At 49.0% G+C, this 27,120-nt stretch overlaps 12 protein-coding genes across 23 annotated transcripts; 7 read left to right on the top strand and 5 right to left on the bottom strand.

The window, feature by feature from the left end:
- Positions 1–304: 304 nt before the first annotated feature.
- On the bottom strand, positions 305–6,917 carry FVEG_10376 (hypothetical protein). 6 transcript variants are annotated; one of them, XM_018899513.1, is made up of 6 exons: positions 6,516–6,917; positions 4,286–6,447; positions 2,099–4,222; positions 1,928–2,039; positions 839–1,870; positions 305–786 (listed from the first exon to the last, which is right to left on the bottom strand). In XM_018899513.1, the coding sequence occupies exons 3-6, from the start codon at positions 2,348–2,350 to the stop codon at positions 479–481; spliced, it is 1,704 nt and encodes a 567-aa protein (XP_018757583.1). In that variant the 5' UTR covers positions 2,351–4,222; positions 4,286–6,447; positions 6,516–6,917; the 3' UTR covers positions 305–478. The 6 variants fall into 6 exon arrangements, with proteins under 6 accessions (XP_018757583.1, XP_018757582.1, XP_018757579.1 ...); XM_018899512.1 differs by having other exon boundaries at positions 2,099–4,414; positions 4,475–6,447; XM_018899509.1 differs by having other exon boundaries at positions 2,099–3,514; positions 3,573–6,917.
- Positions 4,946–6,740, top strand: FVEG_10377 (aldehyde dehydrogenase (NAD+); the record flags this gene model as incomplete). The annotated part of the gene is made up of 3 exons (XM_018899514.1): positions 4,946–5,259; positions 5,314–5,513; positions 5,566–6,740. 3 exons carry the CDS (start codon positions 4,946–4,948, stop codon positions 6,738–6,740), a joined length of 1,689 nt encoding a protein of 562 aa, XP_018757584.1.
- A 232-nt stretch (positions 6,918–7,149) lies between the features above and the next one.
- Positions 7,150–8,045, top strand: FVEG_10378 (hypothetical protein; the record flags this gene model as incomplete). The annotated part of the gene is made up of 3 exons (XM_018899515.1): positions 7,150–7,885; positions 7,934–7,974; positions 8,028–8,045. 3 exons carry the CDS (start codon positions 7,150–7,152, stop codon positions 8,043–8,045), a joined length of 795 nt encoding a protein of 264 aa, XP_018757585.1.
- FVEG_10379 (hypothetical protein) lies at positions 7,975–9,670 on the bottom strand. 2 transcript variants are annotated; one of them, XM_018899516.1, is made up of 3 exons: positions 9,429–9,670; positions 9,125–9,365; positions 7,975–9,078 (listed from the first exon to the last, which is right to left on the bottom strand). In XM_018899516.1, exons 1-3 carry the CDS (start codon positions 9,647–9,649, stop codon positions 8,239–8,241), a joined length of 1,302 nt encoding a protein of 433 aa, XP_018757586.1. In that variant the 5' UTR covers positions 9,650–9,670; the 3' UTR covers positions 7,975–8,238. The 2 variants fall into 2 exon arrangements, with proteins under 2 accessions (XP_018757586.1, XP_018757587.1); XM_018899517.1 differs by having other exon boundaries at positions 9,125–9,670.
- Positions 9,671–9,950: 280 nt separating this feature from the next.
- FVEG_10381 (hypothetical protein) lies at positions 9,951–15,205 on the bottom strand. Of its 6 annotated transcripts, XM_018899524.1 has the most exons (4): positions 14,877–15,205; positions 13,882–14,824; positions 10,795–13,727; positions 10,000–10,624 (listed from the first exon to the last, which is right to left on the bottom strand). In XM_018899524.1, exons 1-2 carry the CDS (start codon positions 14,994–14,996, stop codon positions 14,078–14,080), a joined length of 867 nt encoding a protein of 288 aa, XP_018757593.1. In that variant the 5' UTR covers positions 14,997–15,205; the 3' UTR covers positions 10,000–10,624; positions 10,795–13,727; positions 13,882–14,077. The 6 variants fall into 6 exon arrangements, with proteins under 6 accessions (XP_018757588.1, XP_018757590.1, XP_018757591.1 ...); XM_018899521.1 differs by having other exon boundaries at positions 9,965–13,727; XM_018899522.1 differs by having other exon boundaries at positions 9,995–10,628; positions 10,795–14,824.
- On the top strand, positions 11,400–13,950 carry FVEG_10380 (hypothetical protein; the record flags this gene model as incomplete). The annotated part of the gene is made up of 3 exons (XM_018899518.1): positions 11,400–11,814; positions 11,861–13,217; positions 13,270–13,950. The coding sequence occupies 3 exons, from the start codon at positions 11,400–11,402 to the stop codon at positions 13,850–13,852; spliced, it is 2,355 nt and encodes a 784-aa protein (XP_018757594.1). The 3' UTR covers positions 13,853–13,950.
- Positions 15,206–15,353: 148 nt separating the features above from the next.
- Positions 15,354–16,923, top strand: FVEG_10382 (hypothetical protein). Its single transcript, XM_018899525.1, has 2 exons — positions 15,354–15,586; positions 15,664–16,923. The coding sequence occupies exons 1-2, from the start codon at positions 15,570–15,572 to the stop codon at positions 16,577–16,579; spliced, it is 933 nt and encodes a 310-aa protein (XP_018757595.1). The 5' UTR covers positions 15,354–15,569; the 3' UTR covers positions 16,580–16,923.
- A 98-nt stretch (positions 16,924–17,021) lies between these two features.
- On the top strand, positions 17,022–18,986 carry FVEG_10383 (hypothetical protein). The gene is made up of 3 exons (XM_018899526.1): positions 17,022–17,848; positions 17,924–18,048; positions 18,110–18,986. The coding sequence occupies exons 1-3, from the start codon at positions 17,173–17,175 to the stop codon at positions 18,536–18,538; spliced, it is 1,230 nt and encodes a 409-aa protein (XP_018757596.1). The 5' UTR covers positions 17,022–17,172; the 3' UTR covers positions 18,539–18,986.
- An 877-nt stretch (positions 18,987–19,863) lies between these two features.
- FVEG_10384 (succinate-semialdehyde dehydrogenase (NADP+)) lies at positions 19,864–22,112 on the top strand. The gene is made up of 5 exons (XM_018899527.1): positions 19,864–20,259; positions 20,335–20,416; positions 20,476–20,652; positions 20,704–21,307; positions 21,359–22,112. Exons 1-5 carry the CDS (start codon positions 20,224–20,226, stop codon positions 21,672–21,674), a joined length of 1,215 nt encoding a protein of 404 aa, XP_018757597.1. The 5' UTR covers positions 19,864–20,223; the 3' UTR covers positions 21,675–22,112.
- A 540-nt stretch (positions 22,113–22,652) lies between these two features.
- FVEG_10385 (hypothetical protein) lies at positions 22,653–23,858 on the top strand (the record flags this gene model as incomplete). Its single annotated transcript, XM_018899528.1, has 1 exon — positions 22,653–23,858. The coding sequence occupies one exon, from the start codon at positions 22,653–22,655 to the stop codon at positions 23,856–23,858; it is 1,206 nt and encodes a 401-aa protein (XP_018757598.1).
- Positions 23,859–23,947: 89 nt separating this feature from the next.
- Positions 23,948–25,499, bottom strand: FVEG_10386 (23S rRNA (-N6)-methyltransferase; the record flags this gene model as incomplete). The annotated part of the gene is made up of 3 exons (XM_018899529.1): positions 23,948–25,087; positions 25,139–25,262; positions 25,318–25,499. 3 exons carry the CDS (start codon positions 25,497–25,499, stop codon positions 23,948–23,950), a joined length of 1,446 nt encoding a protein of 481 aa, XP_018757599.1.
- A 408-nt stretch (positions 25,500–25,907) lies between these two features.
- FVEG_10387 (hypothetical protein) lies at positions 25,908–26,972 on the bottom strand (the record flags this gene model as incomplete). The annotated part of the gene is made up of 2 exons (XM_018899530.1): positions 25,908–26,250; positions 26,308–26,972. 2 exons carry the CDS (start codon positions 26,970–26,972, stop codon positions 25,908–25,910), a joined length of 1,008 nt encoding a protein of 335 aa, XP_018757600.1.
- Between the last annotated feature and the right edge of the window lie 148 nt (positions 26,973–27,120).

Here is a 27,120-nt window from a genome sequence, read left to right as displayed (position 1 = left end):
AGAGAATGAAATTCCTTATAAGTCTCAGTCGTGTATCAAGACTTTCTAATTGATGGCGGCTGGAGTAATCATAGATAACACTTCATGTTGAGAGTGATTATCATGGACATGTTAAGTCGCTTCTCTCGGCTCTCAAAAGTAGACGAAGGCGACCAGAAGTTCCGCTCCAAATATCGATAAGTAATCTTCGAATATACGGGAACAAACATAGGTAATAGACGTGACATGGGGAACTTATATTGTTTTCATCATAATACTGGGTGTTTGAAACGGCCGATCGGAGGTATGTAAATAAAACATTAATTTTGTATTCATTGAAACGTCTAAAATAGGAGATTGTCTTTGCTCCGACCGTAACCTGGTCACCATTCTATGAGTTGAAACCCAAGGCTCAACTTGGATGTTCATTATCAATCAAGACCTGTAAGGCGGTCTTCTCAAGCTTATATCCTCAATATACTTGAAAAGGATTGGAATTCTAAGCGGCCCCGCCAGTGAGGTTTTCAAGCTTGAGCTTGTTCCAGCGAGTGAGCAAGCTGATCAGGAATGAGAAGCCTGTAAAAGCAATAGCCATGGCGAAGACGATATGCAAGCCCTTCATGTAACCGTCAATGACGATAGGAAGTTCCTGAGAATTGAAGGATTCACGAAGAGCGGTAGCTCCAGTGAGAATCAAGCGTCCCTTGCTGATCTGAGGAGCATTCTCGCCAATGTTGAGGAGCATTTGGTTGACGAAGGCAGCCTGTCCTGCAGAGACGACATAGGCACCTCCAAGTCCCTGGAAGACTACACACAGTTAGCTATTTGTTCTCAACAATCACCGGCAGAGAGAACTTACATAGAAGAATACCAGTAGCAGAAGCAAGATCTTTAGGGTCAACAGTACCCTGGACAGCAATCATGGGAATCTGGAAGGCAACACCCCAGCCGACACCAGCAATGATTTGGTAGCCAATCCACTTTCCAGTAGAGGTGTCAACGTCGAGGAGGTACAAGAGACCAGCACCAACCGTAGCGAGGGCAGCACCGCCGATGAGGAGAGGCTGGTAGAAGCCAGTAGCGGTGACAAGACCCCCACTGATAATAGTGGCGAAAGTGACCGCGAGAATAAGAGGCAAGTTGCGAACACCACTGCTCGTAGGAGAAGCGTTGTGGACAGACTGGAAGTAGATGGGGATGTAGTAGATGGCGAGGAAGAAAGAACCGGCAAAGATGAAAGCAAAGGCGCTCATAACCCACACGGTGCGGTTCTTGAGGATGCGGACAGGAATCATGGATCGCTCGCCTTGAACATAACAGGAGATCGCCCAGACAATAGAGATGGCGACCCATCCAACGAGCAGACCGATGACTACAGAGGAGTCCCAAGCGTGAGCCTGTCCACCGTACTGAACAGCGAGGATGTATGAGATGGTGAGGCCCATCATCAGAACAATTCCAAGGGGGTCCATCTGAAGAAACTTCTCAAGAAGAGGAGCCTTGACGGGAATAGCAGCACGGGGAGTCTTGAAGAACAAGAAGATGATGCCGGCAGAGAGTCCTCCGATGGGGAGATTGATGTAGAAACACCATCGCCAAGAGACATGATCAGTAAAGGCACCACCAAGGAGAGGCCCGATCACACTGGCGATACCGTAGGCGGCACCAATGATACCAGTGAAAGCAGGCCGCTTCTTAGGAGGAGCAGAGAAACCGATGATGGTGTAAGCGCCAGCGCCTAGACCAGCACCACCAACGCCGGCGATGGCTCGACCAGTGATGAGGGCTTCGGCATTGGGAGCGGCACCGCAGATGACAGAGCCAAGCTCGAAGATGAGAATAGCGACGATGAAGGATGTCTTCAGCGGGAAATATTTGTAGATTTTACCCCCTTTGATAGTGTTAGCGACGAGTTGGGGGAAAAGGGGGCTTAGACTTTGTGACTTACAAGTTGACTGGAAAGCACCGACAGTCATGAAAAAAGCAGCACCATACCATCCGACCTTGTCAAGACCCTTGAACTCATCGGTGATCTTGGGAATAGCCGTTGCCACAATAGTCTATTGCACCGTCCATGTTAGCTCTTCGAATGTTGGCTTGTGAAGGAGGCGTGAGTTACCAAGTCAAGGGAGAAGAGAAATACTGCCATGACAAGAGCAAGAACAATGAAGAACATATTGATGCCGGTAGGATATTCATCTTCGTCAACCTCATCACTGTCGTTGTTACCTGAGACAGTGCCGGCCTCAATATCTTCATCTTGTTTCTCCTCCTTCTTCTCCTGAACATCCTCTCCTCGAAGTGTTGAAGTTGTAGACTCGGGACGATCCGTGGTCACAGGGACCTCGAGACTTTTTGGTTCGGCAGACATAGTGTCTGATTATCGTTTACCTCTAAGCTTGAGTCTGTAGATAGGGTTGAATTAAGCTTATATGGAAGTTTCTGACCCTGAGGAAAGGGGGCAGTTATTGTATAAGTGCTCGAGAGCTGGTCTCAATACTCTGGAAGACTGACACATTTTGGTTGACAGCGAGATACGACTATCTTTATAACCCACGAGAACAATGAGATAATCTCATCTCACTAACTGTCTGACTTTCCTGGTTCTAGGAGTTAAGGTCAAGGCCCTGCACAAAATCCGCCCCAAGCATAACGATATCGCATCACAGCGCTGCGCATAGTATGGGCTGTCAGCATAACGGCCGGGCATAAGACAAAGCAGCCAGCCAGTAAAGAGGCTGCGGAGTGGCGGACTCCACCACATGTCCGCGCCTACACCCTCCATGATGATATCTCGTAAGCCGAATTGGGCCTGAACCAGCCAAGGCTCCGACGCTAACAATGACCTGCGGACATCTGAGTGAGCCTTAATGACGGGGTCTTGCTCATACTCATTCTGAAATGCACGATGTTTTAGCTCATGGAGCGTTATTGTGCCGAAAATGAGCTGCATGTTTGTGGCGTTGATGGAACTTGAAACCATCTGTGACAATATTGGGCCGAACAGGTGGATAAAAGAGGCTGTTTCTAAGTAAGCAATCTCAAAGGAGGATAGGTTGTCATAACAGAGCCATCCTATGCCACGTGTTGTTGTTATTCTTCGCTAGGTATGAGAAGATTCGGTGTAAGTCGATATCTTGTCCAGGATCTATCTAGGTTATCCGTCCTGTTGGGAATCGCTTACACGGAGACTTGGCCCGAAGCCAGATAACATCATAGTGGTCCCGCATAACGCTTGGCGTAATATAATATAATCTTCATGTTTAAAACAACACCAGCTCAGCACTGAGATGGACGACTTTGCACGCACGAGAGGGCCAGAGCATGGCAATTTAATGACTCACTTGACCGAAAAGGAAACGAATAAGTGCCTAATTAGCCAAATGAGACGTAATATACGATCGCCAACTCAAGTTCACCAGCTAAGAAGCACAGCCAAGCTTGAATACGCGGAGTGGACAGTAAGACAAAGTCCAACGACCCTTCGGTGGCCCCGGAGTTAAGACTCATAGGGAAAATGATGCTGCATCAGGAACTGCAAGACACCAAGAGTCTCGGATTTAGCCCTCGTTTGTTGGCTCATCTTATCTCACCTGTCAGCATTCTGCTGGGAGAATCTGGCAATACCAGTCCTATCAAAGCGCCTAAACACATAAAGATGTAGTGTAGAGGCTAGAGGTGATGATCCTGTGGGAATTGGTTTGGCCACGGATCCTAGGCATACCAAGAACAAAGTCGAGTATGATGACCCGCCAGTCACATCATTTGCGTGCCTCGTTTCTTATCCGCGGATAAGTCCTCAGTGGTTCTTTGTTGCTGTAAGAAAGGGATGAAATGTCATTCCGCAATCGTATTCACGGACGAATGACGGACCAGGGCGGACCAAAGCTGGCGGAGTTTGCAAATACGGATGCACTGATATGAGGCCATATCCAAGCGGCTCTGTTGGTATTGGAGGGCCAAGCTTTTCTGCTGACGAAGCGATAGAGGGGTTGATTGGAGATCATCTTGGAATTGACCTGAAGAGGGGTAGTTTCTGATAAATAAGCTCTTGAATGATCAGGATCTGATCTCACATGTCGGAGACTTTGATCGGAGACATTGGATTCGATGATGATGGCGGCTAAAGTCGACAATGGAAAGGTGGTGTTGGCATCAACAGGATGAGGTGATATGTCAGGATGTATTGTTGGAAAGGAATTTATTCTTTAGAGCAATATTTCTTTTTAATATATTGTCGAGACTGACGCGAAGATTCTCTCGATTAACATCCATGCGAGCTTCAACTTGACAGGCAGCCACTAACTATACCGTATATGGTGAGTTATGCGGTCCGGGAATGATGCCGGTCCATGAGTTGGCGAGAAGGCATTGTACGAACCACTGATCGATACTCGCAGCATGGAACAAATAGGGTCTTGGGCGGTTAATGGAACTGGCAGAATAAGGTAGTGAAGTAAGCCAACCGACCATCCATCATCAGAAAAGCGCTTACAACGAACGTCCTTGCAGAGCAGAGAGCTCACCACCGAAGTCAATTGACTCTTCATACCGGTACCTCGGGGTAGCTGTTATCGATAAGAGCTGTCATGATCGCTCGCCTCGCTTCGTGTCTTTTTACCTGATCTGGGCAACAGTCCAGCTAAGCTCAATCAGTAAGGTCTAAGCGATTTCATGACGTTGAACCACAGTTCTCCAACCTCCAATTGCTGGCCCTTCAATCATCCGCCGGCGGCGTACATGACCTTTACCCAAACGAGGCAAAAAGTTGCACATTTACGAGAGCTTCTGGAGCTTATCAATTGCTCAAGAGAGTAATTCTCGAAGCCATTGATTGCGGGGGATGCAGGTGATAACTTAGGCTCCAGATACAGACAGATACTGTACAGTACATACGTACTTAGGTAGCTAGACTCAAGACGGAGGTGTTTGGTTGGATTGGACCCCGAGCTACCCCTCTCAAGCCATGTCTCTGAGGAGCTATAAGAAGATGGGCGCTGCCCTTTTATCGAGACTTCCACTCGTTGGTTTCTGTTTCTGTCGTTCAGTGTACCCTTCTCTATTTCGACCTTCACCACAATCGCCGTATCGACTCTCACCATCTCCTCTTGGCCGCCGATCTATCACAACTACACAGAAACGCTTCAGCAACATGTCGGACCTGTTCGTCAACCTCGAGGCCCCCAACGGCGTCAAGTATAAGCAGCCGACTGGTCTCTTCATTAACAACGAGTTTGTTCCTGGCTCCTCGAAGCAAACGATTACATCAATCGACCCTGCGTGAGTTCGCATCTCGCCGGTTATCCAAACTCCAACTAATATGATATGTTCCAGTACCGAGAAGGAAATCGCCACAGTTCATGCAGCTAGCGCCGACGATGTCGATAAGGCTGTGAAGGCCGCCCACGCCGCATTCCATGCGCCCTCATGGAAGAAGATGCCCCCTCCTCAGCGAGGCGCACTTATGAACAAGCTCGCCGACTACATCGAGGAGCGCACACAGATGTTCGCTACCTCTGAGGCCTGGGACAATGGTAAGATAGCCCCGCCAAATGCTTGATATACGAATCACTGACACAATGATAGGTAAGATTTATGCCGATGCTGAGGGCGGCGACGTTGTCGAGGTCATCAACACTATCCGCTACTACGCTGGCTGGGCCGACAAGATCACCGGACAAACAATCACCGCCAACCCCAACAAGCTCGCATACACTCTCCGCCAACCTCTCGGTGTGGTTGCTCAGATCATTCCCTGGAACTACCCTCTAGCCATGGCCGCCTGGAAGATCGGTCCCGCGCTAGCATGCGGTAACACCATCGTTATGAAGGCCGCTGAGCAAACACCTCTCAGCATCCTTCTCCTTGGCCAGGCTTTCAAGGACGTTGGATTCCCTCCTGGTGTTTTCAATGCTCTTAACGGTTACGGTGGCGAGGCTGGTCCTCCTCTTGTTCAGCATCCTCTTGTTGAGAAGGTTGCCTTCACTGGCTCAACCGCTACGGGTGCTAAGATCATGGAGATGGCCTCCAAGACCCTCAAGAACATTACCCTCGAGACGGGTGGCAAGTCGCCTCTCTTGGTCTTCTCCGACTGTGACCTTGATGAAGCTGTCAAGTGGTCACACATGGGCATCATGTCCAACCAGGGCCAGATCTGCACAGCTACTTCTCGCCTATTAGTTCAGGATAAGGTCTACGACGAGTTTGTCCAGAGATTCATCGAGACCACCAAGACTGTCAGCAAGGTCGGCCACCAATGGGATTCCGAGACCTATCAGGGTCCCCAAGTCTCTCGACAGCAGTACGACCGTATTCTTGAGTATATCAAGATTGGAAAGTCTGAAGGCGCTACTCTGCTCGCTGGTGGCCAGCCTGTCGATGCCTCAAAGAAGGGTTTCTTCGTCCAGCCCACCGTCTTCGGTGACGTGCACCACCAAATGCGAGTCTTCCGCGAGGAGATTTTCGGCCCTGTCGTTGTCATCACCAAGTTCAGCAGCGAAGAGGAAGCTCTCAAGCTCGCCAACGACTCTACATACGGTCTCGGCGCCGCTGTCTTCACCAAGGACGTCGAGCGTGCGCACCGCGTTGCTGCTGAGATCGAGGCCGGTATGGTCTGGATCAACAGCACACAAGACAGCGAGCCCTACATCCCCTTCGGCGGTGTTAAGCAGAGCGGTATTGGCCGTGAGCTCGGTGAGGCTGGCCTCGAGGCGTACAGCAACACCAAGTCCGTACACGTCAACCTTGGTTCTCGTCTGTAGGGAAGCTGAAAAGTGTGTGAAACTGAGCATATGACAGGGGTCTGGGGGCTGTGGAATAGGAGTTTTGGCGTATTATCGTCGTATTTATTAGGAATTATCACAAATACCAGGATGCACCAATGACCAGTCAATATTGCACTAAAGTACATACGCTGTCTATTGAGCCTTGTGAAACTGATTTGGGGCGAAGCCTTATTATGTAGTTATGAGCCCACTGATCTACGCTTGTGAGGCTATGGCTTAACTAGCCCGTCTTTGCCGCCCCTAGTAGTGATACACGTCATAACAGCTTTAGAAGTCCTGTAGACAGTGAATCACTGCACGCGACAGTTGCATTATTATTTAGTTTCCTATTTATTTTATTGAATTTAGTTCTATCGCCGGTTATCGATCATCATAGCATCCAAAAATGACGGCTCTGCCTCCACCCAACTATTCCGACTTGGAATTGCCCTCCTACGACACCACTGCTGCTCCCAACTACACAACCCCCACCACTATAACCCGCCCTAAAGACTCAATCCTCGGCCCTGCCACGCTCTTCATCGCAGGACGCTTCATCTACTCAACCGACCCCCAAGACCCCCCGCTCTACGAATTCTCCCACGACATCAGCTACCTCCACGACAACGATCGCAATGTCAAAGTCGAGCGCGTAGACCTCGTTACAAAGACATCGGCCGGTCTTCCCCAGGTCGTGCTGAAAAACCGACACCTTTTCGATCTCAAGCATCCCACTGCTGCCGAGTTCCCGTCCTTTCCGTACCATGCCGAAGCCACCTCACAACGAGCGCTAACAAGCTTTGGAGTGTCATGTTTCCGCTCCGGTAATATTCTGCGCCAGCTCAAGGGCTTTCGGTTCGAGCGGATGGTGAGAGGGCCAGGTCGCAAGTTTCGAGCGGATGGTGTCCTGTACGAAGCCTGCGAATCGCGGAGTAAAGGCGTCGCATATGAATGGAGAGACTGCTATGACGACATAATAGCGAGAGAAATCCAGGATGAACAAGGCCGTATAAGTCTATTCGTCACTGCAGAGATGACCCAGGAACTTCGCGATGCCCTCGTTACCGCGTGGGTGATCAGGATATGGTCTGAGCTGTCAAATGGAAACAAGTCGGCAACTCGTCTCATGATGGTGGGCTCTCGTCCATAAAACACTTCAAGTGTACAGTTCTCGCTGATGTCAGTCACAGACAAGTGCGGCACGCGGACAGAGGATGTTGGGAGTATGATCGTGAGTACATCTATGGCCTACACTAAGATATTGGAACCTAACGGTGTAATTAGACGTTGACGATACCATGAGCTGACCGTATTCTGGTTCCAAGTTATCAGCGTTGTTGCTTTTGCTTTTACACGTTTATTCGAAAGTCAGGCTGGCCCATTTCGACCACATCTCATCGGGAGATGCTTCCTTTCCTGCTTCATAGAGCAGGGCGGAATTTGCTACGAATCCATCTAGTGAAGCAGTATCCATTATAGGATCCTGTTTACATAGCTAATAAATATCCCACAAGCTAATCTTACCGTCTTTCGCCCCTGCCGCAATCCAATGTGTTTTTCTCGCTGTAGCTATTCGTTGCTCTTTGACGCTCAGCCCTGTTCGGATCAACGACCCCATCCACGTGCTTGAACTCCCCGTGGGTTGACTATCGTCAGACGTAGAGTTTTCCTCCCCCGCCTGATCAGATATCCTAACATCAGCGAATGCAACGGCGAAGCATCCGACTTGATGCCACCTTAAGACAGCGAGCTCTTTCATGGTTTTTGTAGAGTACACTCGCACTTTTGAATCCCATCCTGCAGTAGCAAAGATCCTTCCATCGGATCGTATGTCTAGACTCTGTTGTCCGGAGTGTTTGGTGTTGATAGCTTTGAGCGGATCTTTCCACGCAATGCCCTGACGAGAAGGCTTCGGCCCTTGTGAGGATGAAGCCTTCAGGCCAGTAGATAGAAGTGACTTCGCCCTAGGTTCTTCGTCTACTATTTCTACTACACGCTCGGTGCTTTTGGGAGGTACAGTGTCTCCCAGAGGAAAGAACAGATCGGTGGGAATAGGATGTTTGGCAATGATAGAGTCGGCGCTAGACGTGATGAAGTAGTTGTTATAGACGCTCAACGACAGGACAGGCTGTGAATGGGCCTGGGAATGGTACGTTGTGACCCATTGGTCATCGGACTCAAGACGGTGCACAGTTGCGTAACCATTTTCAAAGGCAGCAATGAGCGTGAGAGTGTCTTTGTGATGCAGGAGAGCAAGGCACATGGCCATGCCCGTTTTATCACCAGCTTTGATAGTGTGAATTCGTCTTTGCGAAGGTAATTGGTAGATGTCGATCTATAAAAATCAGCCCTGATCACAATATGAGAGAGGTTCTCCATACAGCATCTGAGTGCAAAGTATTAGGCACCGCGATCAGCACCTCAGAGGCGGTATCGACAGATCCAGGCGCACTTGAACAGATGGCAAAAGCGCAGAAGTTCAAGGTATTGACCTCAAGGAGATGTATCATCCATGGTTGCGGCCTTGGTGTTGCAACTTCTTCCACTGGCAATGCTGTGCTGAGGTGCTCCTCATCTGCCTCGCCAAGTTTCCACACTATGAGCTTCAAATCACGACCATGCCTGCAAACTGTTGTCAGCAAAGGCATTCTCGAGTCGATACTGGTTTTTCGACGGAGCGATTACGTGATGATTTTGTCGTCACCCCAGCCGCCAACTCCCAGTAGAGCCTTTTCGTGGGCACGCCAAACGGCTCGTGGGCGCATTATTGTGAGGTCCCATAGCACCACGAAGCCATCCGCATCGCCTGTAATGAGACGCTCATTGGATCTAACGAATGCTGCTGTGTGAATTTGAGATTTATGGCCGCGCAATATGGATTTCGGTGTCGGTGTTGAAGGAACCATGTTTTTGGTGAGTATGTGTAGGTTGTCATGATGAGGAATTGAAAGCTGCTTTGGTTGGGCCAGTTTTCTAGAAGTCGCTGTGGGACAATCATCGTATGAAGCCCATATCTATCAACATTAGCCTGTCAGCCATGTCCAGACTGACGAATAATTCATTCAATTACACTTCGAAGATCATATCAGCCATACAAAGAGTTTCATTCTATTCTGTGTTGTTTCGGACAAGATTTATTTAGGGTGGCACATAGTTAGCTGGTTGATCAACACGGATCATCAAATGAATCTCTAAACACTTAGACAACGGAGGAGACGACATGGTAATCTAGGTATCTACAATCTAGATACGTAGCTTATGCATGAGCAATTTGTATATGTCTCTAAAAATGCTATATATTTCAAACTGGAAATATCTTTTCTGAGGTAGTACTTTTATGTGCTACCATTGGCTGTCAAGCCCGAGTTATTTTGGGTTATTGCTTTCGTCCTACCTATCACTTACAACCGAATTTACAAAATTGTTCTATACTTCGGGCGTACCCGTGCCACTCAACTCGTGTAGCTCACTCGCATCGTACATCGTCTGATGGGGCTGACTCTTGCCACAGGAAAAGACATCGTGGTGCACGAGCAACATTGACAGCCGATTCAATAAGCGAAGCCTGCGGATGGATGGAAGCCATGTTCGATCCCGATACGAGCATCCCTCTCTTCCGGATTCCGGTAATTTCAGGCATTAGCATGTAAGCCGAGTTTCATCAATCCTGGGCGCCACATGTGTAATCCATACATACAACACTCGAGCCATACCTGACAGCCAAATTCCCTCAAGGAACCAACTTCAGGGTTGTCCTATAAGCTCCGCCGCCAACTTTGGTGGATAGTCTTGCATGCATCTGTCATGCAGGTTGAGCCATATGGCCGGACACTTGGGCCTTGTAGCGCCCAGCATCATCACGCCTCTTTGAACGCATGATCCTTTCTGTTCTTAATAATAAGACAGGAAAGAAGTGAAATTGAACACAGACGCCATCCGGTGTAATGGTCTCAGTACCAGTCAGCCTGCTCTCCGAATCACAGCCGAGAGAAGAGGCTACTTGTACTCGCACGACAGCCGGAGTGCGCTCCGTGATTATTGGCTTGCGTACCTTGATTAGGGTCATGGTGTTTCGCCATATAACCGTGATGCAGCGCTCGGAATCTGGCGGGCACATTCAGCTGTGAAGACAAGCTCAGACACCTAATGCTGACCGGCATCGATGCATTCTTGAATTTATATTCATCGAGTCCCGTCCGGTTCGTTCTCTTGTTCATGGTCGTTCATTACTACACCCCGCCTTATCGCTCCTAGGCCTTACTCCGACTGTGGAGCCACAACGACAATCCCGAACCTGCGACGGTTTTCTATACCGAGCCCGGGGTAGGGAAACCGGACCAGAAGCCGTGGCCTGGCCCAAGCAATGATTTCACTCCATGCTTCCGTTCGATCTTCTAGAATCTTTCGACTTGTAGGTGGCCCGTCATCTGGCCTCAAATGTAACCGCAAAAGCATTCATTCTGCAACACCAAAACTCCAAAGCTGTCCCGTCTACTTCAGCATTCTGAACGGGAAATCCCACCCCATTGCCCTGGCCTCCTGTAGAGAGCCAGGTAGTTTATAGTGTCTGCTCAAGCAAGCCCAAATGACATCGCCGTTCTTGGTGTCAGTTTCGGTGCGGCGATGCAAAATGAAGATTCCAATGAAAGGCAGACAATGCCGTTCCCTGCGGAATGGCAAGGTTATTCACCAGGACTCTATGCGACCGACAACAACCTCGACTTTGAGATGTTCGATTTTGAAGTTCAGCGGGATTCACATATGGGGTCGACACCGATCTCCGAACCCCCGAACATCAGCCAAGACCCTACAGATCTATCCATGGAAAATCCCAGGGAGATGACTCTTCAGAGTCCTATGCCGGCGTCAAATCCGACTCCAGTCAAAGGAAAAAGAGTCCGAACAGGATGTCTTACATGCCGTGAGAGACATCTCAAGTGTGACGAAGCCGTGCCCGATTGCATGAATTGCCGAAAGCGAGGCCGTGAATGTAAAAGGGGAGTACGTCTTAACTTTCTGGATGTCAACCTCCATCGACCTGCTGCTATACCAAGTCCCGGAGGCTGGGAAGGTATGAAGTCCGCCAAGATGAATGACTTGTGCTAATCGAGTCGCAGTCGAGTTCCAAGATGAATCGCGGGACATTGCTTCAGAATACCAGGGCGGACTTGGACGATATGCGCCTTACGCTTCTGAAGTTGTTGAAGACAGCGATGGCCGATACGAAAGAGTGAATTCAGCCACGGCAACTCATATTCAGGGTATAGATGCATCAGCTGATAGACTTCAAACTGGTGCGCGACACCATTTCAACTATTCTCAGGATAACGCCGCAGCTGGACCTTCAGAAAACTCAAGATTTGAAACAGACACCGGTATCAAGCTTGAGCTTAACGAAAATGAACCTGGGACGCTTAGCGACGCGTCCCATATAGCTACACCATCGTCATCAACAAAGGCTGTTGTAACCCCACGAGCAGAAGTATTTCCAGAGCAGCTGATGGCGATGAGGAACCGTCCTCTGGCACAACAAACTTCAACAGAAGAGGTGGAAAACCTGGTGATACCCCAGCTGGACACACCGCCTCGAATTCAAAGGCCGCTTGTCGAACAAGCCTTCGAGGATGACCATGTGCAACCTTCAGCAACCCAAAGCAACGAGCCGGTGGGCCGCAACATATTGACATCAGCCGAAGAAATCCATTACATGCAAGTCTTTGTCGAAGAAGTTGCTGTCTGGATGGATTCGTTCAACCGGGAGAAACATTTCACCCGAAGCATTCCGTACCACGCTCTGAGGTCGACAATGCTCCTCAATGCTCTTCTGGCATGTGGTGTCAAACATACTTCTCTATCTGCCACGGAGAATCATGAAAAAGCGCTGTTCTACTACAACACCGCGACCACGCAGCTCCTTCGAAGTCTCCAGAACCCTGATCGAAATACTGCCGAGTGTGCCACGACAGCGATCGTTCTGAATGTATACGAGATTATGTGCGAAAAGCCTGCCCAGCGTATGAGCCACATAGCAGGTTCGCGAGCTCTTGTGCGCGAATGCGGATGGGACGCAAGGAGTACAGGGATTGGACTGGCCTGCTTCTGGTTGAACATAGGAATTGAAGTTCTCAATTGCCTGGCAACAAATTGGCAGACAACGTGGAGTCCCGACGAATGGGGAATGAACCTTGGATATCGTAACAACAATCACGATGACGAGGATGAAGACGAGCAGACATGGGTACACCGTGCGCTCTTCATCATTGCAAAGGTTGCGAACTTCCGAGCGACTGCGTCCCGACCCGATGACATTAGCCCCCATAACGAACAAATGTGGGTAAGAAATCGTCTTTCTCAGTGGCATGAGCTTAGAAACCTCTGTGAAGGTTGGAACATCCATTGCCCGAGAAAGATGCGACCCTTTGGTTATGTGAAAGCGGAAAAGTCGACAAGCAAATCGCTATTTCCCGGCATATGGTACGTGAAATATCATCCCAACTGCTAAAGCATGTGATTAATCCGTGCTTAGGATGATTCAGCGGGAGGCAACAATAGGCCAACTGCTTTCTCATACTGCGTATTGCATCCTTTCACAGACACATCCCCTGGAATCTCCAACGTCTTCACAGAGGCTGCGATTCTTGCAGCTGCAGCATGCCTATCAGGTCTGCGGCATTGTCGCCCATACCACAGACAAGGGGGTTGCTACAGTTGCGATCCGTTGCTTGGCAATTGCAGCTGCTGTGCTGACGAACCCAAATGAACAAGACGAGATCCTCGAGATCCTTGACAGGTTCAATAGCACAAATGGCTGGCGTTTGGGTGCCGTTGAGATGGAACTCAAGAGAGAATGGGGTTGGGAGCGTATGAAGATGCCCACCTCGAGCCCGAAAACAGACAACAGCCAGGATTCAGTAATATCAGCGGTCCGGAGAGCCTCCATGTCCTTGACACCGTCGAGAATTTTGACACCGCCTGTCATGGGCCCTGTGGGAACGAAAACACCGGTCAACCCATTGAGCTTTGCCGATTTCAAGCTACCCAACCATCCGTACCAGAATTGGTATGAGCCACCAAGTCGATCGAGCTCGTTCGATCCACCACCACCATAACGACTCAAATGCTCCCAGTGCGTACGTACCTAGTTGACAAGAAATGCCCTGTCATGCCAAAAGTCGGAAAATGAGATATTCATGGCGAAAAAAAAACGGGTTAAATAGACGGCGTTGGGATATCTATTGCTTTTCTCTATATTGCGGGATTTGGAGTTCTTTTCGTCAGTTCAATAGAATATCAGGGTAGATTCTCTGATATCTTCCAGGGGCACGTTGTGTCGTTTAAGAGCTTCCTCCAGGCTGGAAATTCATACTGTAGCCTCCGGTCTTCTCGTCCTTGACCATCTGGAAGTTGTTTGTGCTCAATCCAAATGGCTTCAAGATGCCATTTCCAAGGTCTTTCAGCTTACCCCACATCTCGCCCATCTCCTTCTCTTGTGCTGCTTTGACCCGGGGAGGTAAGTCTCGTAATTGCTTCCGAACTACTCGAAGGTCTGCTGGAGCTAAGCTCTCAGGTTTCGCCGCGAGGGCCTTACAGTCTTCTTCTGCGCCGGCAAGATTATGCCATCCGCCAGCTTCTGAACGACCGCGAGCCCTTCGCATAAGAGCTTTGGATCGAATGCGCTGAATATTGGCCTGAAGTGTCTTGAGCTCCTCATCATCGGTACTGGGAATTGGTGCGGCACGTGAAGCACCACTGCTGATTATCTCTTCTTCGACATCATCGTCTTCCTTCTTCTCTTTCTTTTCATCGGACTTTTTGCCCTCAGGACTCAGTCGAGGGTCACTTTGCTCAAGCTTCTCCAGGGCTTTCAGGGAGTCAGAAGCTGACTTTATGGCCTCTTTCCAGTCCTCAAGCTGGATATGGCAGGCGGCAATGTTACTGTAGATGACTGCGCGTGGATAATGTAGGTATTTAGGGCAGGAATTGATTGCATCGTCGTATTTTTCCAAAGCATCTTGGTACTTCTTGGCGGCGAACAACGTGTTTGCTTCATCTTTGGATGCGGTGGATTCTTTTATTAAGGCCTGCATGCGAGTCTTAGTAGATAATGGTGGGATAGAACACGAGGCCACTCACTTCTTCCTCTTCTGGGGTAAACCTGAGTTCCTGTCCATCTATAGCATCGGCGTTGTCTTTTGCTTTTTCGACGTCCGACGACCTGGCCACATCATCTTTGCTAGGCTCGGTTGTGCTCATATTCGTTGGCAAGGACAAATGACGTATGATTATCACGACGAAGATCAAACACTCAAACAAAAAGACAGAATTGTCTTATTGAGACAAGCAGGATTGGCCAAAGCAGTGCAAAAACTAGTTGCAAGTTGCGGGGACTGGTACTGGTCGTGTTGCGTTGAGAGACAGAAACAAATGGATGTTTATGAAGAAACATTGAAAGCACAATCTCAAGAGCCTCATGAAATGATCAAATTCCATCTGGTTCCTGCCCGCCCTGCCCACCTTAATCATTTGCTAGACTACAGTGGGCTTAGTGGATATATACTGACCCGCCGCGGGGTATTCAGCGGAAAGATTCACTGTTGATTTACTGATCGGCGAGCAAAAAGTTGCCCCGCGCTTGTTAAGTTCCGTCCGTTCTTATTCCGTTATCAAAATCTCGCGATCGCCTCGTCATTCTTTTCTTCAACCTCTTTCTTGCTAATAGTACCTTCTCACCATAGCAAGTTCTGATCTGCCGTGATTTTTTGTTCTGATACCGCACCCTGATACCCATTCGCTGTCTTTACTTGCAACTCTTGGATTCCAGACGTAATGGCTCCTCGTACTGAGTATGTTTATCCTCCCTGACTCATATCCACGCATTGTTTGATCGCCAGAGTTATACTGACCGGACCTCACTCCCTAGTTTCCCCCCTGTTCGGGCCTGTCTTTTCGACATGGATGGCCTCCTTCTCGACACCGAAGACATCTACACCAAGTGTGTCAACATCATCCTCGAAAAGTATGGCAAGGGAACTCTCCCGTGGTCTATCAAGGCCAAGCTTCAGGGACGCCCTGGTCCTCAAGCCAATAAGATCTTCCACGACTGGGCTCAGCTCCCCATCACCTCCGCAGAGTACGTCGCCGAGAACACGATGCTCCAGAAGCAGCTGTTTCCAGACACAAAGCCTCTCCCTGGTATCGTCGATTTGCTCGGCCACCTAGGCCGAACCCGATATTGGGAGGTCAAGGATGGTGCTACTACTGAAGCTAAGGGCAAGTCCAGAAGTGAGCCTCAACGGGTTCACATCGCTCTGGCCACTAGCTCCCATCTTGGTAACTTCCGTGTTAAGACAAGCCACCTCGAGGAGCTTTTTGCTGTTTTCCCTTCCCACCGCCGTGTCCTTGGAGACGATTCCCGCCTGACTCCTGGCCGCGGAAAGCCTCTGCCCGACATCTTTCTTCTCGCTCTGAAGACCATCAACGACAGCCTTCCTGCTGGCGAACGACCTATCACCCCTGAGGAGTGCCTTGTTTTCGAAGATTCAGTCCCTGGTGTCGAGGCTGGTCGTCGTGCCGGTATGCGCGTGATCTGGTGCCCTCACCCGATGTTGAAGAAGGAGTACGATGGACGAGAGGCTGAGGTCCTCGCTGGACGCACTGGTGAGGCTGGAGAAGTCGATCTCCATCAGGTTGGTGAGATTGACGATGGTTGGGCCGAGTACATGCTCAGCCTTGCTGACTTCCCCTACGAAAAATTCGGCATCGTCGTACCTCCTGTCGAGGTTGAGAAGGAAGATTGCATGAAAGAGGTGTCCAAAGAGATTGTTGCCGAAGTCTAGGAGACTGAGCCGATCGTTCCTGGCGGGCCGCTGGTGATGAAGAAGTCGCTAGACTTTAGTCGGCGCAACTAGATGCACGGTGAATGCGTCATTTTTCATGTTACCTGGCGAATGAGCATCGATGAGGACATGACGAGAATAGGACGGTTTAGACAAAAAGATGTGGCGTAAAGAATTTGCTCTTATGCAGTTGACTTGTTTTGTTGCGTTCGTCACACACGATAATAGATAATGAATCTGAGGACATGATACCCAAGCAAGAATCCATTACCTATTTCTATGTGACATGTCATGACTGGACCCTGTAAACTTACGGCAATAGGAGCTTACCAAGATCGACAAATTCAGACGTGCGGTACGTCTCCCCGCGTTTCAACCCCAGGGTGAGCTGCGAGTGTGGGGAGAGGAATAAGACCACCTTGAGTTGAAAGTAATACCACCAGTGTCAGCTTCATGTGCTTTGATCAACGTGGCACCGTCCATGTCATGCCATTACAGAGACAGCATGCTCCCGGGGTTTCCCTATGCATGCTATATGAACCCAATGTTTCTCACGATGCTGTTCAATTGTTGTTCATCGTCAATGTCATCTGATGGCTTCAATATTGTCCTTGCCGCTTCATCTTATCGCTGATATTCTGCGTCTGTTGGATAACATTCAAGAGCTTCCTCCCATTCTGCTAAGCCATCGAATATTTTACTCTGCTCTTTTGGATACACCAAGTCTGCCCGTGGATATCATTCGCAGTCAGATTCCCGACAACCTGCTTCCGTTGGCCTTTACCGCATTCAAGTCGCAAAAGTCGGTAAGGGAAACAAACTGTATAAGCGTGCAAGAGTTTCTGACTCATTACTACAACAATTCTGCACGGAATGTGGACGGTAGTCAACTTCACTTGACAGTAGGTGAAGCCACTGAGGTTGTCAGAGTCAATGATGCATTGTCGGGCTTAAGGGATGAGTTTTCTCTGTGTTCCCTAAGGAGGCTTCATGGTGTAAACCAAGATGCATCCCTTAAGAGTGGCCAAGGTCTCTCTCCTGGCGAGTACTATCGAATCTCTCGCGCACTCTATCGATTCCAGATATATCGAAACCTTTTCCTCGACAAGGAGCAGGAACTTGATCTTTTCCCTTCTTATGACGATGATCAAGACGAAGATTTGAGCTTCGACAACGAACTGAAAAAGCTGTTCTTCGATCGGCATTCACCATGGGTCAATGAACAACTGGCTTGTGTTTACGACTTTCTTGAAACAAGAGTAACGGGTGGTAAGCTTGACACCCTAGTAAATCTTTCACATACAGACTTCAAATGAGTTATCCTAACTTGCACCCTGAATATAGTCATGCTGACCATCCTATCCGCAACCCCAAGCAATCGGCAAGTAGTTGTCAATGGCTTTCAATGGGGAGACAATCTTACCGAATGGCTAGCTGAAAAGACTCAATCGTTTGAGGAGCAGAAATGCGTGAGTTGCAACATTTATCTGGGACTGTGTGAACTGTAGACGCTTACTGACGATATTCTAGATGTCCCTCGATATTACTCGTCTCAGTCAGCTTCTCAAGGCCTCAACCTACGAAGAGTGGCAAGCGTCGCTTGGTGAGGCTATTAGTCCTTGCCAAAATAGGCTTGAAGAAGATCTTGAGGAGTTCAACCGTGGAAGAAGGCCGAATGGACATAAAGAAGTCTGGCGAGCTGAAGATATCGAAAGACTAGCCAGGGAAGTTGACGCTGACGAAGCGTTTACTGATGATCAACCAAGACAGACATGGATGAAAGTACACTATGATCATGCGCATGAGAGGTATCGCTTAGGAGAGCACACGTTTGCCCCAATGAGGTTTATCTTCGGCATGAGGAGAATCGGTTACGTCATGTGGGATGCAGAGAGAATGAAGAATGATGCCTGTAAAGTCACCTTGAATAAGGCGTACCAAGGCGATGCTGTTTTCTAGGCGGCTTGCATGAAAGCCGATTTTGGAATTAGGGATATTTGTGAATCAGCAGCTGCTAGTGTCGAACCTGTGATACCTTGGAGCCTCAATGTCAGTTCAAGCCGTCAGACTAACATCTCTGCTCCTAATTGTATGCCGACGAGGACTCATTTTATGCTCGCGGATCAGGGCATCTGTAAGAATATGACCAGGGCTGAGACTTAGATCTTAAGTGAGAAACATGGACATACAAGCTGAGTTTAACGGGGAATGAACTTGGCAGGCAAGTAACTATCGTCTTATGAGCCTACACTGAAGGGTCAAGTTGAGGAGCTTGAATTGATGATTGTGATTTCCCCAGATTGTGGAAGAAAGTGTATCGGCCTTTCCTAATCAAGAAGTTTCGCGCGATGCCAGCTAGTAAGGGAGTATCGCATTTGCTTGCCGGGATCAGTCGGAGTAAGGTGGGCAAAGAATAGAGCATCGCGAGCTATCATGGTGGCGGGGATCAAATGGGGAAGTGGATTTGCCATAGAGGGCAAGAAAACACCGAACCTTGACATAGGGTGTTAAAATAAACTTAGCAAAGAGTACCCTAAGCTTTGGCTAAGCTTACCTAAGTAATTTTATCACTTAGGGTTATGGTCCTGAGTTTTCTTTTTCCTCCCCTAGACTGTTCGCCAGCTCTCAACACTATCTTGTTCTCTCTACCTACTCTAAATAATCCTATCACTGTACACATCGGATCAGATGCTCGGCAAAGGCACTGATATTACGCAGTGCGATACACCATTGCTTCAAAATGATCCGAGATAAGATTATTCTCTTGGAAAAATAGCCGTCATGTCACATACTGAGTGTATCAAAACCTGCCAGTACGGCCCGGTCCAGCAACCGAACCAAGAGTTGAAGTTTATGAGGCCTACTCTGTACAAAACACCTCCATGTCCACTTCGGCTCCGTGAGATCATCAGACTCTTTCGGCACAGGAATTCTCCATACAAATGCTGACAAACCGGACGGGGCACCATCATGAGAAGTTCAACCGCGCCTGGCAAATTTCTAGGCTTTTCATGATGAGATGGAATGGAAGCCATCTCCACAGTTTTCCCCAGAAACTCGCCCCAGAAGCCAATCGAGTTGATTACCACCTCGGCATACCAACCTGTAAAGAGTAATAGAAATGCACAAGTTCTTTAAATGCATGGCCATGAACACCATCCATCGGTTCCCGGGGCCGGATTCTAATTCCCGATCTCTAACTACCGGAGCCGTAAGTCAACCCCGGCCCGGTCCCGGTCTTTACCGGTTCCTCCAGAGGGCATGTTCAGTGAGGAAACGCTTAATTTACAGTGGTCCTCCCCTCCACATCCCCGACCTCGCAGCTCCATGACCCCAATTGGAACCGGAATTGAGAGGCTCTTCAACATGACTGGTCTCGATTGAAGCAATATTTCACTATACGGACATAATGCAACGGTTAAGGTACGCTCGGCCGGTGGGGTTACAAAGGTTTAGTGCGCCCATGTGACGCTTGTGGGAGCTCTCGCGGATCTTTTCGTTTTTATTTACTTGGACGTAGACCGGAACCTTTTTGTAGCTCGGCCCTCATCCCTCTCAACTTCTTTCTCTTCCTATTCTTTGTCCTTTTATTTCCTTTGACTCGTTTCAAGTTTTCATCGCCAAATTCACAATATACCGACATAATGGCTGAGAGCTACCACAAGGAGGTCATTTCTGGCGTATGTGCCCCTCAGTCATGAGGCACCTCGTCTGCCCCTCACTGAGATACGCGATGCTAACACTGAACTCAACAGCTTAAGGACAAGAGCCTTTTCATCCAGGATGCTTTCATCGATGGAAAATGGGTCGCCAAGGAGAACAAGTTCGATGTTTTCGGTTCGTAATACCGCCATCATGAGTACCGACTACTATCCAGAAGCTAAATGGAACCTCAGAGCCCTCCACTGCCACCGTCCTTGGCCAAGTTGCCAACTGTACGCTCGAAGATTTCCAGACTGCCATCAAGAGCGCCGATGCTGCCCAGACAAAGTACTTTGATAGCACAACTGGTGCCAGCCGTGGCGCCCTTCTGAGGAAGTGGTATGACCTGGTTCTCTCTCACCAGGAGGACCGTACGTTGTCTCTTTGAAATGTTTCTAATCGCACACTAACATAACCTCTAGTCGCCAAGATCCTCTCTCTCGAGAACGGAAAGACATACGCCGAAGCACTGGGTGAGGTAATTTACTCTGCCAGCTTCATCTCCTGGTTCGCTGAAGAAGCCACTCGATCTTATGGTGTCACCATCCCCTCATCCTCTCCTCACACCACCCTCATGACCATCCGCGAGCCCGTTGGTGTTTGCGGTATCATCACCCCCTGGAACTTCCCCGCCGCCATGATCACCCGCAAAATCGCTCCCGCTCTGGCTGCCGGATGCTCCGTCGTCATCAAGCCCCCCTCCGAGACTCCCTACTCCGCCCTTGCTTTCACCAAGCTCGCCATCGAGGCCGGCCTTCCTCCTGCCACTATCCAGGTTCTTCCCACTCGCGACCGTCAGGCTGCTACCGAATTGTGCACAAACCCTCTCGTCAAGAAGATCTCTTTCACTGGTTCCACTGGCGTTGGAAAGTACCTTGCCAAACTTGCTACTGGCACCTTGAAGAAGGTCAGCCTGGAGCTTGGTGGAAACGCCCCTTTCATTGTCTTTGAGGATGCTGATCTTGACCTCGCTGCCGAGGGCGCCATGTTCTGCAAGTTCCGATGCTCTGGTCAAACATGTGTCTGGTAAGTTGAGACATTCTCCGTGAAGATTAGATGTAGCTAACTCATCTTCAGCGCCCAACCGACTCTACGTCCAGAAGAATGTCGCCAAGGAGTTCACTGCCAAGCTTGTCGAGAAGGTCAACGCCCTGAAGATGGGTGGTGGTCTCGACAAGTCCACCACCCAGGGTCCCCTCGTCAACAAATCTGCTGTCGACAAGGTCAAGGAGCACATTGCCGACGCCACCTCCAAGGGAGCCAAGATCGCCACTGGCGGCAGCACCCCCGACAGCCCCGGATTTTTCCATCAGCCCACCGTCCTCACTGGCGTCACACAAGAAATGGCCGTCGCCAAGGACGAGACATTCGGTCCCCTTGCCCCTGTCTTTGAGTTCGAGACCGAGGAGGATGCCATCCGTCTGGCCAACGACACCGAGTTCGGTCTCGCTGGATACTTCTTCTCCAAGGATATCAGCCGTGTCATGCGTGTTGCCCACAAGTTGCAAGTTGGAATGGTTGGTGCCAACACAGGCAAGATCAGTGCTGCTGAGGCACCTTTCGGCGGTGTCAAGGAGAGCGGCTATGGAAAGGAGGGCAGCCTGTACGGAATGGCCGAGTACCAAAACATCAAGTCTATTACCATTGGCAACCTCAACAATTAGAGTGGGAGTTGCATAAAAGCATTTGAGCGAGCAAAAAGGGATTTATTTTATTTAGCATGATAATGACGAGGTGGGAAACCCTCACAGAACAACGACCGAGATTAAAAGCATGATCTCTTGAATAAAAAGAGTAAAACATCAGTCTTCATTGTGACAGCGTCTGTTCAAAATTGCTCACTCATCATCAAGCCAATTGTGTATGTACAGATCGAAAGGGATTGCCTCTCGTAACCACCTAATCTCCTGCCATCGACACGAAGTAAGGTATCTTAGTGCTAGTTTGTTGAACCCGAAGTCTATTCTGTTTGTTCATGACGATTATGGTACCAACTGGGCTGGAAAATGCCATATTATCCCCGCATTTGCGATCTCCAAGCATGCCTGCATGCATCACTATAGCTTGCTGTTTGTATTTACACTGATTGGCTCTTCTCTATGCTTGAATTATTCGGTTAAATTATTTGGCGGTTCGTGACCTCATGAATCACAACCATGTTTATGTTACAGGAGTATCCTATCATCAGTTCGTCTGAAAAGAAAACATCATGTTCTGACGCACATTGGAATCCTCAATAGGCAAAATCGTTGTTGTTTTGTTCGGTTTTCTCCCCGACCAAAAGGTATTTCTTAACGAGAGTTTCCCACTACATCTTGAACTAACTCTACTCCAAAGTGTCTATATACCGCGACCAAAACACATATTCGGTATGTCCACCAACGGAAATACAGTTGATGGCATCATGGCGGAACATGGACATACCCGTCTTTTCAAACTATCTGCGCCTCCTTCTCTTGATGCCTTCAAGAAACATTGCTCTCAGAAAGCCACCATAGAAGACTACCCCCTAGCTACAGACATCAAGGAGAACGTGCCTGTTTACAACCTTTCCAGCTTTTCAACCCTCACTGAGAGCCAAAAGTCTGCTCTCCAGGATGAATGGTACAAAGTCCTGTTGTATGGCCCTGGTGTCTTTGTCACAGCTGGTCTTTATACCAACTTGGACGTGATCAACAAGTCAACAGCTGCCTTTAATAATATTATCAAAAGGGAGAGCCAGGGTAAAAGAACAGCAGGCGATCACTTTGCAAGTGCTGGTAAGAACGATCGGATTTGGAACTCGTTCAGTAAACATGGCCTTCAAGACCCAGAATCCTTCTTCAACTACTTTTCGAATCCCTACCTCGACCTCATCTTCTCTTCATGGCTTGGTCCGGGGTATCGCATCACTACTCAGGTCAACAATGTCCGGCCTGGAGGGCAGCCTCAAGTTTCCCACCGCGACTATCACCTGGGTTTCATGTCTACTGAGACCTGTGGAAAGTATCCCAGGGCAATGCAAGTTGCAAGTCAATGCTTGACCTTGCAAGGTGCTATAGCGCACGTTGACGTTCCCCTCGAGAGCGGCCCGACGAGACTTTTACCGTTCAGTCAAGCATTTGCCCCTGGCTATATGGCGTATCGCCTTCCTGAGTTTAACGAGTTCTTTCTGGACAATTACATCTCACTTCCGTTAGAGAAGGGCGACGGTTTATGGTTTAACCCTGCTCTTTTCCATGCAGCGGGCGAGAATAAGTCTGAGAACATTAATCGTCTTGTCAACCTGGTCCAGATCAGCAGTGCATTTGGTAAACCGATGGAAACAATCGACGCTTTGCCACTTGTGGAGAGTACATGGGCCGTCTTGACTACTGCCTATAAAGCGCAGGGCCTCATTGACGAAATTCAGATGTTTATTGCTGCTATTGGAGAAGGCTATCCTTTTCCAACAAATCTGGATAACAACCCTCCTAAAAACGAGAACATGGCGCCTGATTCGGAGCAAGACATCATTAGAGATGCATTGGTAAACGGGAAGAGTAAAGAGGAAGTTTTGGCTGATCTTGGGGGCTTCCGTCTAAGAGTCAGAGCCTAGTTGGAACATCTATGTATCATTCTCAGTACCTGTAGCGGCTATGCCGCACAATCCTATTTGCAGAGTCTCAGCCCAGATGCCCTCGGACACTATGCTTTGTCCTCGGTGCTCTGAATCTTGACGATATTTCGCGCCGTCTTCTTCAGATATCCCCTGAAACTCTCGAAAGTGACAGGATCGTGACCTTCAAGCCATCGACAGTGGACTTCCACGGCATCCTTACCAACACGTACGTAAACCTTGAAAGCAAACTCGCACTTTACGTCTACCACCTCTTGGTCTTCAATCTCCCCTCTTTGTTTTCTTCGGCGCCAAGCTCGCGCCCAGACGCGACCTGCTGCTCGTCCAATCCCTTCCAGGCGCTCGGTGTCCCATTCCCAGGTGATCAAGTCCAGCTTCTCAAGTCCAGATCGAAAACTATCCGCAAAGTCGCCGATTTTCTCTTGGAGAGGTATATCGACGACTTTCTCTTCTGTGATCTCTGGAAGCACGTTTTTGGAAACTGCTGTCTTGATGCCGCGTGCAGCTGACTGGGCTGGCCTCATGTTTCCGAAACTCCATGCAACAGCCCATCTTCTTGTTTTGCTGCCCTGAACAAACTCTGTGACAGCATAATTGTCAATTTTGTGTTCTCTCAATTTGTCTACAAACTCGATCAAACTTGTGAGAAACCCGAACATGGATGTATACCACTGTACACGTTCTTGAAGGACGAGCGACTCTTTGAGCATGCGGTCAACAAAGGCGATTTCGCCGCCGTCGGTCACCATCTCAACCTTGGCTCCTGTGCATGCCGTAAAAGGGGGGCGAGACTTTTTTCTCGCACTCTCTAGTAACTCTTCTTCGGATTTGTAGAAAGGCGGATTTGACATGGTGAAAGAAATGTTGTTGATGTTTAGATCATTGAGCGGGATGAGAGCGTCGGTTGGCTTTCGCCCCATGACTTTGATCCTGTTCCCGAGTTCGTTCAGTGTCACGTTCTTGTAAGCATACTCGAGGCTTTTTGGGTCGATGTCTGCTTTGATTAGCTGCGCTCTGGTCAACGAGGTGGTGAAAGGATTACCAGTAGCGATAAAGTCCCAATCACGTTCAGTGCAGCCCATCAAAGGATATATGCAACTTGCACCAGTACCAATGTCTAACCCAACGATTTTCCTATCCTGTTTGTCATAAGAAGTGCTGTCGAGAAGTTCCTTTAGCCACAATAGATAGTTGTGCCGGTTGAGGACCTGCAGACGCGTTAGATCGTAAGACGCGTCAAGAAACGAGATACAACTCACAGGAGGGCATAGTCGATCATCAGGAAGTTCAAGCTTCAGTCCAAAGTCCAGCTTGAGAAGTGACTTCGTCAATTGCATAACACATTCCGGATCATTGAAGAAATCAGTTTTGTGTTTGTTCCACCTGCGATGTTTCATTAGATGGAATTCTCGTGCACTTTGAGGATAGAATAATTCACAATCGTGCGAAATCTGCATCTTGAAGAGCGAGCTGCTGAAAGTCTGGCGCTTTGGAATATAGCTCGGCATAGTGACTGTCTCGAGATTTTGCATCTTCTGGGGGGCCTTCAAAGGTCAACGTTTGGTCGACAGGGAGCGACTGGCCCCGAAGGTCTTGTGAGGCTTTGCGTTTGCCGCCCATTTTGACGATGGACTTTGTTTTTCTTGGGTCATATAAAGGATTCCCTTCTGTGAGGATTCCTTTAGATGCTTTTGATGGGTGTAAGTTGTGATACCTGCAACTTTTGTGATCGAGATGAGTTTGCAGGGTATCAGTGATGTCAGTGGAGAGATCTCACAAGTTAGCGATGGCTTGCAGGCCCAGATCCCTATAAACACAAGGAAGCAAGCAACCCATCTCATTTGCGATTCGTTGTTATGGACCAGAAAACTCCCATCAATATATAGGTTGTCAAACATACATTTAAAATTCATGAGATCATACAAGTAGATAGACTGCAATCGTACAATAAGAACCATTCTGTAAATACAATCGCCTCGGCTTCGTTTCAATCATATGTACCTTTCATGTCATCATTGTGGCACCGTCTTACCACAGTAGAACCCTCCATCGCCAGCCCTCGAGGAGCTTCATGTCCTTCTCATCGATATCCGGATCACCGTGCTCAATCCTCGCTGTCAGTTTCTTAAGCCTCTTCTGCACAGTCCGAGCTACTCGAATAGACACTTCATTAGAGAACACAACGAGCACGGCAAATACAAAGAAAGCCAATTTGGCGAAGCGGCCTTTGCCAAGTATGCCGTTCTTGATGTGCTCGAGAAGACCCTTTGACTTTTTGAAGGCGTACTCGGTGTCGTTGGCTGATGAGTGAGAATCTTCGTCATCGTCGTTTCGTCGCCAGAAGCGGCGGATGAAGGGAATGAACGTAGCACTATCGAAGCTGGTCAATTGCTTGAGTTCAAGCGAGTGGGACGTATAAGTTACTTACATAGCTCCTCCGATGATCCATCTTCGCCATCGATGATTCTCGGCTTCTTTCGCGATACTACGCACCTCGCCCTGCAGGATTCTCAGATCATTCAGAACCATGTTGGTCTGGTTACGAATTCGGGTCTCAAGCTCATAAGCAGAAACGGCAGAATCGCCACCTCGTCGCTGACGCTGCAGGCTCATGTACTCGCGCAGATTGAACTGGCAGTTCACCCTTAGAGCTTGTAACTCTCGTAGGTCAGCCGGTGCTGTGGCGGGGACCATTTGCTGGGTTGATGCGGTAGCCATGGCTCCGGCATGGTTGGGAAGATATGATTCAGAGACGGGGCGGGTCGGGAGGTTGCCTGGGCCAGTTTGAGGACCTGATACGGGAGGGTAGTTCTGCGGGTTGTAAGGCTGGTTGTAGCCCGGTGAATCGTAATTCTGAGGATTATAGCTCTGGTTGGCATAATCCTGGGGATTGTAGTTCTGAGGTCCATAAGGTTGGGGTCCATATTGAGATTCAGGGCCTGGATATGACTTTGCTCTCTCTGGACCTCGATCAAAAGCACGATCCCGCCGGTCTCGCTCTCGATCACGGTCTCGAGAGGGAGACGGAGTACGGATCGGCTGAGGATCTAGCGATTGAAGCGGTGACTTGTTTGACTTGCGAGTATCAGACATTATGGGCGTTCGGGTTTCAGTCTCGGCTCAAATTACGACGTATAATTGATCAGACGAATGAATTGTCCGTGACAGCTCACCCGACCGGGGATTTTCTGCCCAAGGTGACCGACAAAGAATGAGTATGTATGTATGCGCTGGCTTCAAT

Source organism: Fusarium verticillioides, chromosome 9 (genome assembly GCF_000149555.1).
Source record: "Fusarium verticillioides 7600 chromosome 9, whole genome shotgun sequence".
In the NCBI taxonomy this organism is placed as follows: Eukaryota; Fungi; Ascomycota; class Sordariomycetes; order Hypocreales; family Nectriaceae; genus Fusarium; species Fusarium verticillioides.
This window is presented reverse-complemented; position numbering and strand designations above follow the sequence as displayed.